The sequence below is a fragment of the Denticeps clupeoides genome, chromosome 16, assembly GCF_900700375.1.
Source record: "Denticeps clupeoides chromosome 16, fDenClu1.1, whole genome shotgun sequence".
Classification (NCBI taxonomy): Eukaryota; Metazoa; Chordata; class Actinopteri; order Clupeiformes; family Denticipitidae; genus Denticeps; species Denticeps clupeoides.
In genome coordinates this window covers 3,046,516-3,061,238 of record NC_041722.1, presented here as the reverse complement: position 1 = coordinate 3,061,238, position 14,723 = coordinate 3,046,516, and the positions used below count along the sequence as shown (strand labels likewise).

General features: G+C 43.2%; 1 protein-coding gene across 4 annotated transcripts in view; it reads right to left on the bottom strand.

Annotated features, from left to right (window-relative positions):
* Window positions 1-1,127: 1,127 nt before the first annotated feature.
* igdcc4 (immunoglobulin superfamily, DCC subclass, member 4) overlaps window positions 1,128-14,723 on the bottom strand; it is a 49,422-nt gene continuing 35,826 nt past the window's right edge. Inside the window, exons 9-20 of one of the 4 annotated variants that reach the window (XM_028956899.1) lie at window positions 14,568-14,705; window positions 13,788-13,961; window positions 13,189-13,422; window positions 12,950-13,051; window positions 12,530-12,719; window positions 12,062-12,189; window positions 11,303-11,473; window positions 11,087-11,221; window positions 10,239-10,341; window positions 9,353-9,599; window positions 8,878-9,006; window positions 1,128-6,311 (exon numbers count right to left, since the gene is read on the bottom strand). In XM_028956899.1, coding sequence (XP_028812732.1) covers window positions 5,805-6,311; window positions 8,878-9,006; window positions 9,353-9,599; window positions 10,239-10,341; window positions 11,087-11,221; window positions 11,303-11,473; window positions 12,062-12,189; window positions 12,530-12,719; window positions 12,950-13,051; window positions 13,189-13,422; window positions 13,788-13,961; window positions 14,568-14,705 — 2,258 coding nt within the window. In that variant the 3' untranslated portion in view covers window positions 1,128-5,804. Of the gene's footprint in view, window positions 6,312-8,877; window positions 9,007-9,352; window positions 9,632-10,238; window positions 10,342-11,086; window positions 11,222-11,302; window positions 11,474-12,061; window positions 12,190-12,529; window positions 12,720-12,949; window positions 13,052-13,188; window positions 13,423-13,787; window positions 13,962-14,567; window positions 14,706-14,723 lie in introns of those variants that run through there. The other 3 variants (XM_028956900.1, XM_028956901.1, XM_028956902.1) reach the window with 3 other exon arrangements.

The window sequence follows — 14,723 nt, the reverse complement described above, 5'->3', positions numbered from 1 at the left end:
AGCATTTGGCTGAATAGAAAAAAATAGCATTGCCTAAAACAAAGCCGTCAGATCATCAATAAGTACAAGGGAACCAGTTGCCCATGCCGGACACCACCCCCACCAAGCTTCACTGATGAGGTGTCATGAGTAGTTCCCCTTTCTTCTTCATCACTCTGGTACAAGTTGATCTTTGTCTCACCTTTCCATTGGACGTTGTTCCAGATCTGTAATGGTTTATTTTTCCAAAATGCAAACAGTACACTTGAAATGAACTCTAGCCCTTTTATCTGCCCCTTGTTAATGGGATAATGAGGGAAGAACACCCACCTGACCATTGATGGCAATACCCTCAAATTAAAGCTGTAACATGGTGCTGAGGACCCTTACAAGCTGGAAGCTAAAAGCTTCCCCACATCCCAAATGGTGGTTGTAATTCTGCAGTATCTCCTCTTCAATGGCAAGAGAGTGAAGATACCGTCTGAGAAGAGTCATTTGCAGAAGAAGCAGACTTCCAGAGGCTAGCAACACTCTAACGATGCGGACCAGTTCCTGTACCAGACTGTAATGCAGTTGGATGTGCCACAGTCAAACTGTCATTACGTAATTATTACTTTATTCTACTCAAAATCACCTAAACAGTATAATTCATAGTAGTTCTAGCATATAAATAGAAAAAGTCATTTTAAGCTGTACATTTGACATATCAGCTTTTGTGAGGTTCAATAATTAAGGTCCCTCGTTTCTATGACTACAGGTTCACAGCAATTAATGCCTATGCAATTTTGAGATTTAATGCCATTATCTGGACCATTACTTAAAGCATTGCAGACGTATTCGATATGCACATATGCAACTGAAAATGACAAGTTTAACAGGACAAATGTCTTCTAGTGTGATTGCAGCTCCACGCTTTCTCATTTACATGCCATTAATTCCTGCTTCTCAGGACATCGTTACCATCTCTGCTGTTTGATAATGGCAGTCTGCACTCATTAAGCAGCACACCGTATGTCTGACAGTTATTAAGTATAATGCAGCAAGAAATCTTTTTTTGCATTGGGTCAGTTTCTTTGTTTTATGTTAAAAATATTGGAAAAAATTATTACAAAATTTTCAACATTGACGTGATAAAAGAAAAGAAACTCTCAATGTTGTAATGTTTATTTACACTTTTTGAGTTTTGAACAGAGTTTGAGTAGGTGTGTGCACACGTATGTGTAACATACAGTATTGCAGCCGGACAAGCTTTCGCAGTTTTTTTCTTCGGAAACCATATGCATCAAATCCAACAGGACCCAACATGATTTCCCACTTCAGAATCTCCAAAAGACATTATTTGGGATTTATTAGCATTTGTGAATAGACTGTTGCACAACCTGGCAACATTTAAGTCACTGTGATCACTATGATGCTTGAAATTTATAGAATGGATGTAAGTGAGGCCAAACATTGTGTTAGAGAACTAAAAAGATGAGAAAAAAGTATCTGGAAGTCATTATTGCAGACCAGATGCTGCCATCAGGTTGGGTCTCTGTTCTCTTCTTCTTTATTTAACGGGGTGTTTATTTGACAGAATTGAACCGGACTGCCACCCTCCTAATTACTTCCAAGATTAGTAGGATCAGCCTTTTATCAGCATTGCTCTGCCTGTGTTGTCATGAGAGCATCCAGATGTCCTTTTGACTTACACACTGTTAAAAAAAGTAAGAATGTTTTTTTTTTAAATCATATTAAATCAGTCGAGGAGTCCTGTTGAAACATCTTGTGCAACATCTTTTTAAAAAGGTGTATTTTTAATGACTAAATACACTGTTACAGTGCAGTCAGAATTATACCACTGCCACAGGTTAGGAGAGGCCACAGACACACACACAAATACACTACTGATACAGACAACTGCTGTTGAAAGAGGGTGGGTTGTATAGTATTGCAAATGCTGCTAGTCTGAGGTGGTGGTCCACCTGGTAGCACAGCGCTGGTGGTGCACATAACCTCTGCGTGCCAAGGAAGGTACAAAAAGCAAAGCAAGACGCAGCACCAGGGGTGTAAAGAAATCACACTGTTCAGTTCACAAACCTACCCTGCTAAATCTGGCTATTAATGCTTTATTCTAATTTATTCTGGCTACATTAAACTGAGATCTGAACTACACAATAAGAGGTGATGTTCTACATCCACAGTTCTGTGCATGCGCACACACACACAGTCCACCTGAAAATCAGATTAATGATACTACCATATACCAAGCAACGGAAGTATCCAGAACACACACACGCTTCTCGAAATGAGAGACAAAATGCAGCATGGACATCACATATCATCACTTCAACCCACAACACCCCCCAGCTAATCTGTGCAAGTCCACTTGCAAAAACTGTCACGTGTGCGTCATTCGTAAATGTTATCAAACCTGTCTTTAAATGAATACTCAACACATGAGGTATTTGATTGAGAAGAGAGAATTACATATATATATATATATATATATATATATATATACACACACACACACACACACACACACACACACACACACACACACACACACACACACACACATATATGCATGCATGCATATCCGAGATCATCAAGAGGAAGGCAAAGTACTCTGGGTGTGGCAGGAGGATCAACAGCGTGAAGAACATTTGATAAAATTAGAATACAACAGCCATGAACACCACGTAAAACAGATAAATACAAGTGGAACAAAATGCTCCGTCAGTGTGTGGTTCACACATTTAAACTTCATAAAAAGCCATTTAATCACCATTGCTATTGCAGCGCAATTAATGAATCATTTATTCATGAATGAAACATTACGGGTTAATTTGTTACAATGGAAATTTGTTGTACAATATTCACTTGATATAAAGGGGGAATGCATCAGAAATCATGTGTAGTGACATGTAAAGGAGGGCCATACTCATGTGAGGTATGATCATTGTGCCAAATATTGTTTGAGAAATCAGTTTAATAGCACCGAGCAGCTTGACTTTGGTCTCAGCTGCCAATAAAGGTCTGTGTATTCCTTCGATGCCTTCTGCAAAAATACCACACCCTCTCTGGATTAGCAGAGGTATTGCGGTTTGAACCTTCAGGGCAATATCCTGTTCAGTGAAAAGAGAATTGACTGTGAATGTGACTGGTCGGATCACATGACTTTCCTTTAGTGTACACCTTGTGGTGGGTCCAGCCTAGGCTGAGTAAATTGGCTTTGAGTGAAGTCTGTGCTGGTACAGCCCACCTCCAATGTTTGTTCAAAATTGAGGAGCATGTTGTAAATGTAAGATCTTGGAGTCGCAGTGAAACTGCAGTGAGTAGACTATGTACAGTCAGGAGGGTAGATTTTGTCTGAAATCATACACTGTACGTAATGAATTTACAGGAAATGATGTCTGTGATTGGGACTTGCTAAAATATGCCAGAAATGCATAGAAATATAAAGACCTCCACCATGCCGCCAGGTTTGTAGAATATGCAGTAACGGCTTGCATCCTTCTATAGCATCAAACCTGGTTTCATTCAAAAACTAAATCTAAAGTCACAAGTTGTCACAGGGGTACATTGAATATTGGGATATATAGGACTGTATAGGATCCAAAAGATGGAAAAGAAGGATTTATGTACAGTTTTAAGTACATGCCAGACACAGGCTGCTATAAACCCCTGTGGCCCTCCCATCTACCAAGAGTAAAACATGCCGTCTGCTGGAATCCAAATTGATTTCAATAGTGCCCTTGTTTCACTGCACAGATCACACTTAACAAAATCTCCTCTCCACGGAAAACCGATTAAACTCCTGAATCCATTACAGTGGGATGCAATCTACATGGAAAATTCCTCCAATGGACTGGATGACTAGAACGTACAAAAAAGAAAGCAGTGATAGGTCATTTCACATGAAGAGATTGATGGTTTCGAATACAGATTTTTTTGGAGGCTGTAATTGCATAAAACCTGTTGGGTGCATTTGTGTCATGAACAGCAAGTGCAACACTGATCTCCGTGCGCCCAGTTAACAGCGGCAAATGAGGTGTTTTGGTCCTGACTGCTGATAACAGGGTAAAAGACCTGGCAACGCACCTCCATGTTGATCTGACTTATGCTGCAGCGACCCTGAGTGAGGTCTACCAAAGATATTACAAAACTGGAATGCATTTACAACGGATCCGGCAGACACGGAAGCTCCACCACCGCGTTGCACGCACACCGCAAACCCCCTCATGTCCACAACCGACCGCAGTGGTGAAAAACAAAACAGACATGAATGCCCTGATGATGTTTGAGTTTGAACAATAGAAAAATACATCTCCGTATGCTGAAATTAAAAGCATAAGATACAGATGCAGCATGCAGAACGCATTCAACAAAAACAATACAATTTAAATAATACCATGATCCAAACACAGAAAAATGGAAATTTCAAAACAAACCATGCCTCCAGCAAGAAGATGAGACTTCAAAGGTTTAATACATTCAGAGAACCCATGTGGTTTAAGGGGCATTAAGCTGCGAAAAAAGAAGCGGGAAACAAATAAGGACATGAGCTCCACCTCAGAGCAAACACCCAGACCTGTTCCTTCTTTAACACGGATTTATCCAGACATATCCTACTGAAACCACTTTACTGCAGGTTTACCACAGTCACGCATCAGCCAGCCTTCTGTTAAACCCGCTACTAAAGCCAAGCAGGGAACAGGCTGAGACGTGGCTGGGTTTCCCAGCATGGCTCTCCTCATATCCATGGAACCATCACACCCTACGCCATCTGAGGTGATGAAAGGCCAACACAGCGGCTAAAAATGAGACGGGTTTTAAAAAGGTGTCAACAAACGAAATTTCAGGCCAGGCTGTTGGTTACACAGAGACAAAAGGCAGTAGGTTCTCACAGTATAAAACGCTATGAATCAGACTAATGCTTAAAAACTCAGAGCTGGAAAGGTACCCTCTGAATGAGACTTTAAAAAGTAGGAATGAGGTAGTGTTGTCCGGGAAAGGATGAGAATGTTTCTGTAAAGGTGTTCAAAATAAAACCGTAATTGTTTTGTATTGAATATAGTCGTCTGTATAAATGTACAGAGATAATAAAAGCACCTAAACCAGGCACCTGAGACTCCAGACAGGGAACATACACTACATACGTGTGTCATGTAAACCGATATGAACGGGGTTTCTTTCCAGACTGCGTGTATGTGTTGGTGAAGGTGACCCTGAGATGGCAGGAGGGCCAGAGAGAGCAGCTCTCTCAATACCTGTCGACGCGCCGCGCCACTTTCTCACATCCCGCCGGCATCCGTTGAGCCAGCAGGAAGAGTTTAATCCTCGGAACAGAGGTGGCAGAGAGAAGATGGGAAGTCTGCAGTGCTGTTCCAAGCTGTTTGTTCGGCCAGGTCGGGGTTGAAAGTCTGGACCGCTGACATTTGTACCAATTACTTAGTGAGACACCAAAGTGAGTGTGAGTTTGTGTGTATGTTTGTACACGCCCATTTTTCCTAATAAGACTCATTCCGGCACACGCTTGGACAGTGACATGTACACAGATAAAGTGACATCCACACATCACCACTGATATGCAGCAAAAATGCATACCGCTGTATCCTAGTGCTAAAAAATATTCTTTATATACACAATGATGTAAAAAAAAGAGAACCAGGGCAGAGGGGGACGAGACTGTGGGATGAGAGGAACAGAGGATTCAGGGTAGGAGATGCTCCCCTCTCCATTAGTGGCACTGCCCCGTGGAAGGCTGGGTAAGTGCCCCTTGGCAACCCTGGGAAGTCTGAGGGAAATACTGCTGGTCTCCCTCAGACACAAATCCGGATTTAGGGACACAGGAAATTGTGCGCCCCTGAGGTAGTGTGGACGAGGCCAGAGCTGGAGAATGAGGAGGGGGATTGGCTGGCAGAGAGGCTCTTCCCTGATGGGGGGCACAGTCTGGAGTCCCCATTTTCCAGGGGCTTCGAGCGGTGGAAGCCATTAGTGAGCCCAACCCCAGGTTGTCGGACCCCTTCGACGGCAGTCTGGCCCAACCCACTCTCCAACCATCCGTTGTGATTGGACAGTCTGTCGTGGGTGTGGCCAGGTGTGGGTGGACAGTCATGAGGGTCCACACCTGTAACCTCCACATTTGTGGGAAGTTTTGAGGGGGGAGGTGGAGCCTCTTCTGCTACAGCAAGGACGCCATGGGAAGCAGCAGAGTTCAAGGAGGAGGCTTCTACATCGGTCCCAGCAGTCTGCTCTCCACCCGTGGGGTTGAGGGGTTCAGAGTGGACGATGACATCAGCCTCTACCTGGTTGCTGCAGGAGTAGAGCCGGCTTTCAGGGTCAGCCTGAAACAAACACACAACTGTCTCAGTGGATTTTTTAATCCATTTAGGGTATACTAAACAGATATAGGATTTCTATGCAGAAATGTCATAGTTTTAGGCAGCACTGAAACTACCTAAAGGTTTTTTAATTTTTATAGTACCTCTGAAAATGTTACCATCTAGACATGTGCTACAAGAACTGGGAGTTGATCTCCTACGGGCGATCAACAAAATTCTACAGATGGAGAACAATATTGTATTGCGGCTTGGAGAACAACATGATAACACAGTTTTTCTCTAAGGGTGGTAGTAGCCTAGTGGGTAAGACACTCGCCTATGAACCAGACAACCCCACTTACTCCCATTGCGTCTCTGAGCAAGACACTTAACCCTAAACTGCTCCAGGGGGACTGTCCCTGTCACTACTGATTGGAAGTCGCTCTGGATAAGGGCGTCTGATAAATGCCATTGACATAATGTCAGTGAGAATAAGATAATCCAGCAATTAACGGTTTAGGTAATGGTAATGGTTTTTGTTCCATTACCAAAAATTGTACCTTAGATAAACAGTTGCTTTGTTTTTTACTGGTTTGTATTGGTTGCTAAGACTTACTCTATGTCATTAATTGACATTAACAGTATATCTCACCAGGAATCTGCATCTCTCTAATTGCCCAAATTTACCAACTTCAGGGAGGGCTGAAACGGTCCTGTATGAACCAACGTTTACACTATTCAGCATGTAAGAAAATCATTTAGCTTCCGCGGTCAATAAAATTCCGTGACAGGATGAGGATAATAAGGATGTCGATACTCCTGGCGGCGAGGCTTTAAAAAAACAGACGAATGAGTGTAGACGGTGACCCAGTCTGGAAAGGTTAACTGACAATAAACCAGACAGCCTCAGTCCTTGATGCTGCACACTCTGAACCTCATTTACCAGCCTAATTGTGCAAACATTTAAAAAAATGAGTGCGACGTAAATGTCAGCACGGCAGAATAAATGGGGGAATGAGCGGTGGATTCATTTCGTTGCTCTCCTCCACCACGGCTCTGAAGAGGGCCGCTGGATGCGTGATCGAGCGCTCAGTTCGGAAACCGCCAAGTGTCACGTTTTAATTAGCTCTGAGGCAGGCCTGCTCTGGCTGAGGGCATAATTACTTCCTGTTCTTTTTTACAACACACACACACACAGAGGGACCTGCAGGCTACACACACCATATCTCCAGGCGCAGACTCACCATCATAATATCGTCCATCATGATTAACAACCACTATTTGATCAATAGTACGGTGTTGGAAAATGATATCCTATGAAATCCTACCACGCTGGTACAGGTTTCCCATGGTGGGAGCATATTTCAAATGGAAAATGTTAGTAAACATTTTCATTACAAATGATTTAGCAATTATGTCGGACGACCATAGCAGCAATAGTGACTGTCTGGACACGCCATGCATTATCATGCCTTCATGTTACAGTGTTACGTCCCTGGGTGCTTAGCGCCATGGAGTGTTTCAGTGGGGATCCCTCTGCTTGTGTGTGTGTTTTCCTTTTAGGCCTGCAGGGGAGGGGCTTCTGATTTCTGGCTCCACCCACGGTCTGGTGACTCGTCTGCTGCCAGTATATTAGGATACCTGAGACAGGAAGACGGTGGCCTGGTGCTCATGGAAGAGTTTGGTGTAGAGAGAAAAAGAGAGAGTTGCTGTTTATTGTGTTTTGTTCATATCTCTAGTGTTCCTATGTGTCCCCTCCTCTGCCCTTATGTGTATTTGTGTGTGTGGAGTTCCCTCTGGTGGTGTGTTTGGCTCTGTGCCAGTGGTGTATAACGTTTGTGTGTGGTTGGTTGACGGTTTTCTGCTGTCTAGTTGGTTTAAATGTATAATCACTTCCTGCACTGTAAATAAATACTTTTATGGCATGTTGGTTTGGCCCGTATGTTCCTCCTTCCCACCGTTCACCTGTTCACGTTCCTTCACCCCAGGCGGGAATGTCCATCGCTAAAGGTAAAAGGAAAACATTTGTCTAGACTCTTCTCCGTCTTGGCCCCTCGGTGGTGGAATGAACTTCCCCTCGAGGTCAGAACAGCTCAGTCACTGATTATTGTCAAAGGGCAGCTCAAGACCTTCCTCTTTAAAGAATATTTACATTATTGTCGAACTTGTGTACAGAATCTACAACAGAGTGAATAAAATAGATGTATTCATAGTTGGGGGTCCTTGTGAACCAAAATTGATCTCTTCATCGATGGTAACTTGAAAGCACGTTGTAAGTCGCTCTGGATAAGGGCGTCTGACAATGCCGTAAATGTAAATGTAAATGTGACAATGGCATTACTCAGGCTCGCGCTCGATGATACTGTCCAAGAAAATTTCAGATTATTGTTATTCACAGCTGCTCTGTGCTTGGCTGAAGTATGATTTTGCATCCTTTATAAACTACTGCATTTTAAATCTAATCATAATGGTGCTACCTGGAGACCTTGATATTTTTGTATGGTGTAGTCATTGTGAAGAGTTAGAGAAGTTGTACAGCAATGGAGTTCTAGGAAAGGAATTAACAAACATGTCGCTGTTAAAGACCCACCGGGCTGGGTGCTGCGTCGGTGTGCTCCAGCGGACCATTGTGCAGGCTTGGGGAGTCCTCGGTGACTGTGTCCCTGTACCTGGTTATCCGGTTGGCCCAGTTGCAGCTGACTGACCCATTCCAGACGGGCTGGGGGATAGACAGGAGCCGCACAGCGACATTAGAAACGGCAAACTATTGTAAGAAATGTGCAACTATCTGTCATAAAAATGTCATCATAGAATAGAAATTAACACATAACACAGGATTTCTAAAATATTTTTTGCATAACTCCAAATAAATTGTTGCATATGTCAAATTCAACATGATTCTTTTCATAGTGTTACATTATCAAAGTTTCAACATATGTTCTACTGTGAATAAAATGTGGATTTATGATATTTGCGAATCAGTGCATTCTGTTTTACTTTACATTTTAAAGTGTCTCAACTTTTTTTTTAGAAAATGGGGTTGTAAATCTTTTTTACACAGTAACCTTTGTCTCAGCTACTGGCTCATCCTCAGTTCCACTTGCACTCCCCATGAGGCTTTGCTTTTCTGAGGGTTCAGCAGGGGAATGGCTGGAGTCATGGGTCCCAGGTGGCATGAGGGTCTCCAGCTCATGGCAGTCATTGCATTCAGGCACAGTGGTGGGTGCAGGCCGTGCCCCCCGTCTGTACTGAGGGCTGAAGAAGCTGGAGTCCAGGCCGTCTGAGACCTCCCTGGGCAGAGACGGCAGAGGACTGTTGTGCACAAACACAGGACTAATGTGCAACTGAAAGAGGTAATAAAATCAAACATACGGAGTACTGAACCTGTTAAACGATTAATAAATAATAAACTTTTGAAAACAATTCCTACAATAATCACTGTTATTTGCACGTAATCAAAAATATTTGAAATAACTATGAATTATTTAAAGTGTGATCATGATTCACTCTAACAGCGATCAATATAGCACATTTTATTTAGTGGCAAGCAAACCCAACACCTCTAACTAAGCTGTCGTATGCCACCCCCAATGCATGAATATGGTTTTTAACTGGGATGCTGGACGAGAGTAAAGTCACACCAATGTTTTGTGCCTTGTCGAGTGAGTTTGTAGAAACTAAGAAACAGAAACCGAGGCACAATAAGTGATAATATGAGTTCAATGTATTTGAAAAAAAAATTGCATTATTTAACATTAAAATCCATTGTTAAAATATTCATGGCCAAAGTCTACAATTTGAAATATGATTTTCCCCTCACCTCTCCCCAAATAATTTACTTCTATCTCATTTTATAAAAACACATACACACTTTAGTCACAGCAGCCTAACTGGGGTGAAAGGGGCAGGTAAAACAATTCGATTTTTTAATTTGTGAGGGCTGACCCTTACCGTGTTTTTCCGTTGCGGAAACTGACACACATGCACAAGAGGATGCAGATGAGCCCCAAACACATGCCCACAATGATGCCCGTCACTGCATGGATATCCAGCTCTACACAATAAAAGCAAGCAGGGAAAGTTTGTTACGCATAAAAAAAACTGGGGACTTTTTTTGGGCCCTGATGCTTGGCCAGGGAGTGTGATTTGCCAGCTTGTTGAGAGCCATTCACACACTCAGGGGGAGAGATATTAATTGTGCTCCAATGACTGGTGTCTCTCTGGCAGACAAGTGGCGCGTGGACAGATGGTGCTCCCTCTCTCACGCTCACCGACACCCACAAGCCACTGCACTCTCATTCAAAACACATTTACAGTTGGCAGGGCAAGCACAGCTAGAGTACACTCACCCACACACACGAAAGCAAGTGTGTCGGGTGATTGGTGCAGGAGCGCGCGAGTGTGGGAGAAAAGGGAAATGAGTTTATTTAAAGGAGGCTCTGATGCATCTCCTTGCCACGCGGCTGCCAACCCTCTCCTTTCAGCCTGCGGAGGAAAACAGCGGAGTGACAACACAGCCTCCCACAGATCCTCCTGCCTCTGATCACTTGCTCTCTCTCCTTCTGTCTCACCTTATCACTCTCTAACTTGCTCGTATATGCTTCGCTGGCACTGAAGTGAGCAGGTTTGGCATCTAGTGCTTTTTTATGATGTGTGTATATAGTTTCCTTTGGAATTTATCTAAAATGTACAAATATTTAATGTATACGTGTATTTATTCACTTTCTGCAGTAACAATTGAGACCACAAGGCTGTTAAGTATGTTTCACACAGAGACAGAGAGGGATGCACATACTCACCGTATTTTTTGGCAGGTGTGTGCACATCCTTCACAGGTGAGTAAGGTCCTACACCCACCTCTGTGCATGCCCGCATCTTAAAGAAGTATTGAGTCCCACTGAGCAAACCCTGAACCTCTACACTGGTCATGGTTCCTGTGAGACAAAAAAGATGCTTGACATCTATATGGTATTTGGTATGGTATTTCATTAATGGTAAATTAATGGAAAAATCACCATCATTGGACAGGTTAGACCACAGGTGGTCCGGCTGGCTGAGGTTGCCACTGTACAGGATCCTGTAGCTGGTTATTATGCCATTGGGCTCCATAGGGGGGCGCCAGCTGACCAGGACAGAGGAAGAGTCCAGGGCACTCAGTTGCATCTCTGTAGGGGGAGAGGAGGGCCCTGTGTTGCCCCCACACACACACATACACAGCGTTAACATCTCTGTAGTTGTGATTATATTTATGTAATTTCTTCATGCATTACCTTAACATGCAACCTAAACAAACATTTCAGCAAACATTTAAATTTTTTACTTACTTTTTTCATTCTTTAATAAATCAGCATACTGTGTATTTGCATGTGTGTGTGAATATGGGTAGCCATTTGTCCATCTGGGTTTCTAAGGACATTTATGGCATTTATCAGGCGTCCTTTATCAGAGCTCGTTACGATCAGTCCCCATGGACACGCTCATGGTTACGTGTCTTGCTCAGAGGCACGAAGTGGGTCTTCTGGTTCATAGGTGAGTGTGTTACCCACTAGGCTACTACCACCCCTAGTAGTACCAATTATCACACTGTGCTTGTTTAGGTTCAGTCGTGCTCAATGAAAACCTGCTACAACACACGCACACACAGCTTAAAACTCCTACTACATAGAATCGCAATGAAATCCAATTCACATTTAATGAAGCGATGCAACAACAACAACGTCTCAACCTCTGCCTCCACATTCATATTCCCAGATGAGAAAGGGGTGCTCACTCACGGTCAGACAGAGTGGACTCCTCCACCGTGCCGCTGAATGGACCCACCACGCCGATACCATTGGACTGCACCGCCATCTCGTAACGAGTGAAGGGCTTCAAAGCCCCCAGCAAAATCTCCTGAGTGGAGCTGCATGACACAAACAAGAACATAACCCTCTCAACACCCATCACCCTCTTGCGCAGATGCACGATCCAGAGAGAAACTGACCAATTGGATGTCCAGCAGTTTAATATGTCAACCTGACTAACTCAAAATGTAATTTTTTTTGCAGCGACAGGAATAATCATTAGCATTACAAATAGCACAGCAAATGTAGCACCAGTTGTGTTCCTTTCTATTTTCATAATTTTTCATTTTTACTAGCAGAATTGCTGCGCATGAGTGGATATTATCGAGAGAATATATTTTTAGCGTTACAGTCCGATAATGGAAAGTTAGAACGTTGGAACGTTCTCTGCAGCAGGACCTGGTGTAGTAAGAGACGAGCGAGGCGTTCCTCAGGCCCGCCGGGCTGCAGCGCACGGTGTAGTTTATGATTTGCACGTTGCTGAACCGCGGCCGCTCCCAGCGCAGCCAGATGGACCGGGAGCTGTTGGCCGTGGCACGGACACTGCTGGGGGGCAGAGGAGGAGGGGGGTTGGGGGGCACCAGTCCTCCTAATACACACACACACAGACACACACCAGTCTGTCAGGACTAATGATTTGTTATGTAATAAAAAGCCTAGAGCACATTTTACAATATGTAAAGGATTTTTTTTGGTCTAATAGATAAAATTATCTTGATAAGATAAAACGATAAGATAAAAACGCTCTTGATAAGAATGCCCATTAAATAAGAAATAAAAAAAAAGAGTGCCCCATTCACCTACAAACACACACCTCACCTTGAGTTGAGGATCTCTCTGTCCGACCCTTCCAGACAGCAGGGTAGCCTTCAGTCTGCTTGTTATACGCCCACACCTTCACCTGGTACAGACGGTCAGGGGCTTACAGACAGACACACACACATTAATTTTTTGATAGCTCAGGCAGATTAACTATATTTCATGTTTACATTATGGACATTTACCAGCCAATAAGAATAACTTTTACAATCTTCATGTAAGTAGACAACATCTCTTACCCAGACCAGTGATATCGTGGTGTTTGACCCTCTTCCTCAGTTTGATAGGTGGTGCGTCAGGCGTCCTGCCCTTATCCCTCAGAGGACCCCCGTCACTGGTCGATTCTTCAGGGTCCACTTCCCGAAAGGTGAGTTTGTAGCCAGAAATCTGGGTGTGATTAGGTGGCGGTTGCCATGTGACATGGAGGGAAAACATCTTCGCTCTAACCTTGAGCTCAGTGGGAGCAAAGAGAACTGTAGAAAATTGTTATGTAGAAAATTATTACATAGAAATTATTATATACAAAATGAACGTTCATTAATTCATCTTGTCACTTGTCACTCGCCTACGAACCTACTACCATTGTGTCCCTGAGCAAGACATTTGCTAAGTTGCTCCAGAGGTGACTGTCCCTGTAACTACTGATTGTAAGTCGCTCTGGATAAGGGCGTCTGATAAATACTGTAAATGTAAATGTACTTAATATTGTAGCCATGCTCAAATTAAACTAACAGTAACAATAATGTTGTACATTTTGCTAAAGTTAAATAATACACAGAAATATTTTGAAATAAAATAATTTATGATATAGTGGATATGTATAAAATATATATCTCACCCATGGTGAGGTTGAGCAGATCAGGTGTATGATGGTTCTGCCATTCCGATGGCTGTCCATATCCAGCACTCGTTCCAGCTGCCATGCGTATGTGGTACATCTGGTTGGGTTGCAGGTCCCTCAGTGTCACCTGTGTCTCATTTCCCATCACTTCCACAGAGATCACGTCATCCACTTCGGCCCAATACACAGCCATAAAGACAAAAGTATAGTAAGTATTCATTGCCAATTCTCAGTCATGGTTCCAAATCATTGCATATTGAAAAAAATGACCTATACCTTAATATTGTTCACATTTTAATTAAATGTAATATTTTTCATGTACTGACAATCTAAAAAAATACCAAACAGAGCTGCGAAGGCTTGAATGTGTTCAGATTCCCTAGATCAATTTAGATCCATTTAGTCTGTCAATATATAAAAAAAAAAACTAATTACATGCAAACGTTTGAGATCCAAATTACACAGAAAATTGATATTTACCTCAGCCGACTCCACCTCAATACCCCCATATGCTCCAGAACATTAGTGTGTTCTATGTGTGTCAAATGGTGGATAATTACTATATTGTTCAGAACAGCTAGAATAAATGGTTCTTTAGATTCTTGTTCATTTAGAAAATGGTCCATCCTCATCATTCAGAGCTTCTGTGCACACACACGGATGGTATTAGGAGCCAATAAATAGTGCAGCCGACATCCAAAGTCAAAATTCCCATGACTGCACAGCATTTAAGGACCAGATGATCTGCACAGTTAGGTGACAGCAGGTGGTGCTCACCTTGCTCCAGTGTGCTGTAGTCAACGCGGTAGTGGGTGACAGAGCCACGGCTGTGCTGGGAGGAGAGGGGCAACCACATCACACGGATTTCTGTGGGGGAGGGGCTTAGCAGGGACAGCTGGGGAGGGGCACTGGGAACTGTGGAGGATCCAGAGA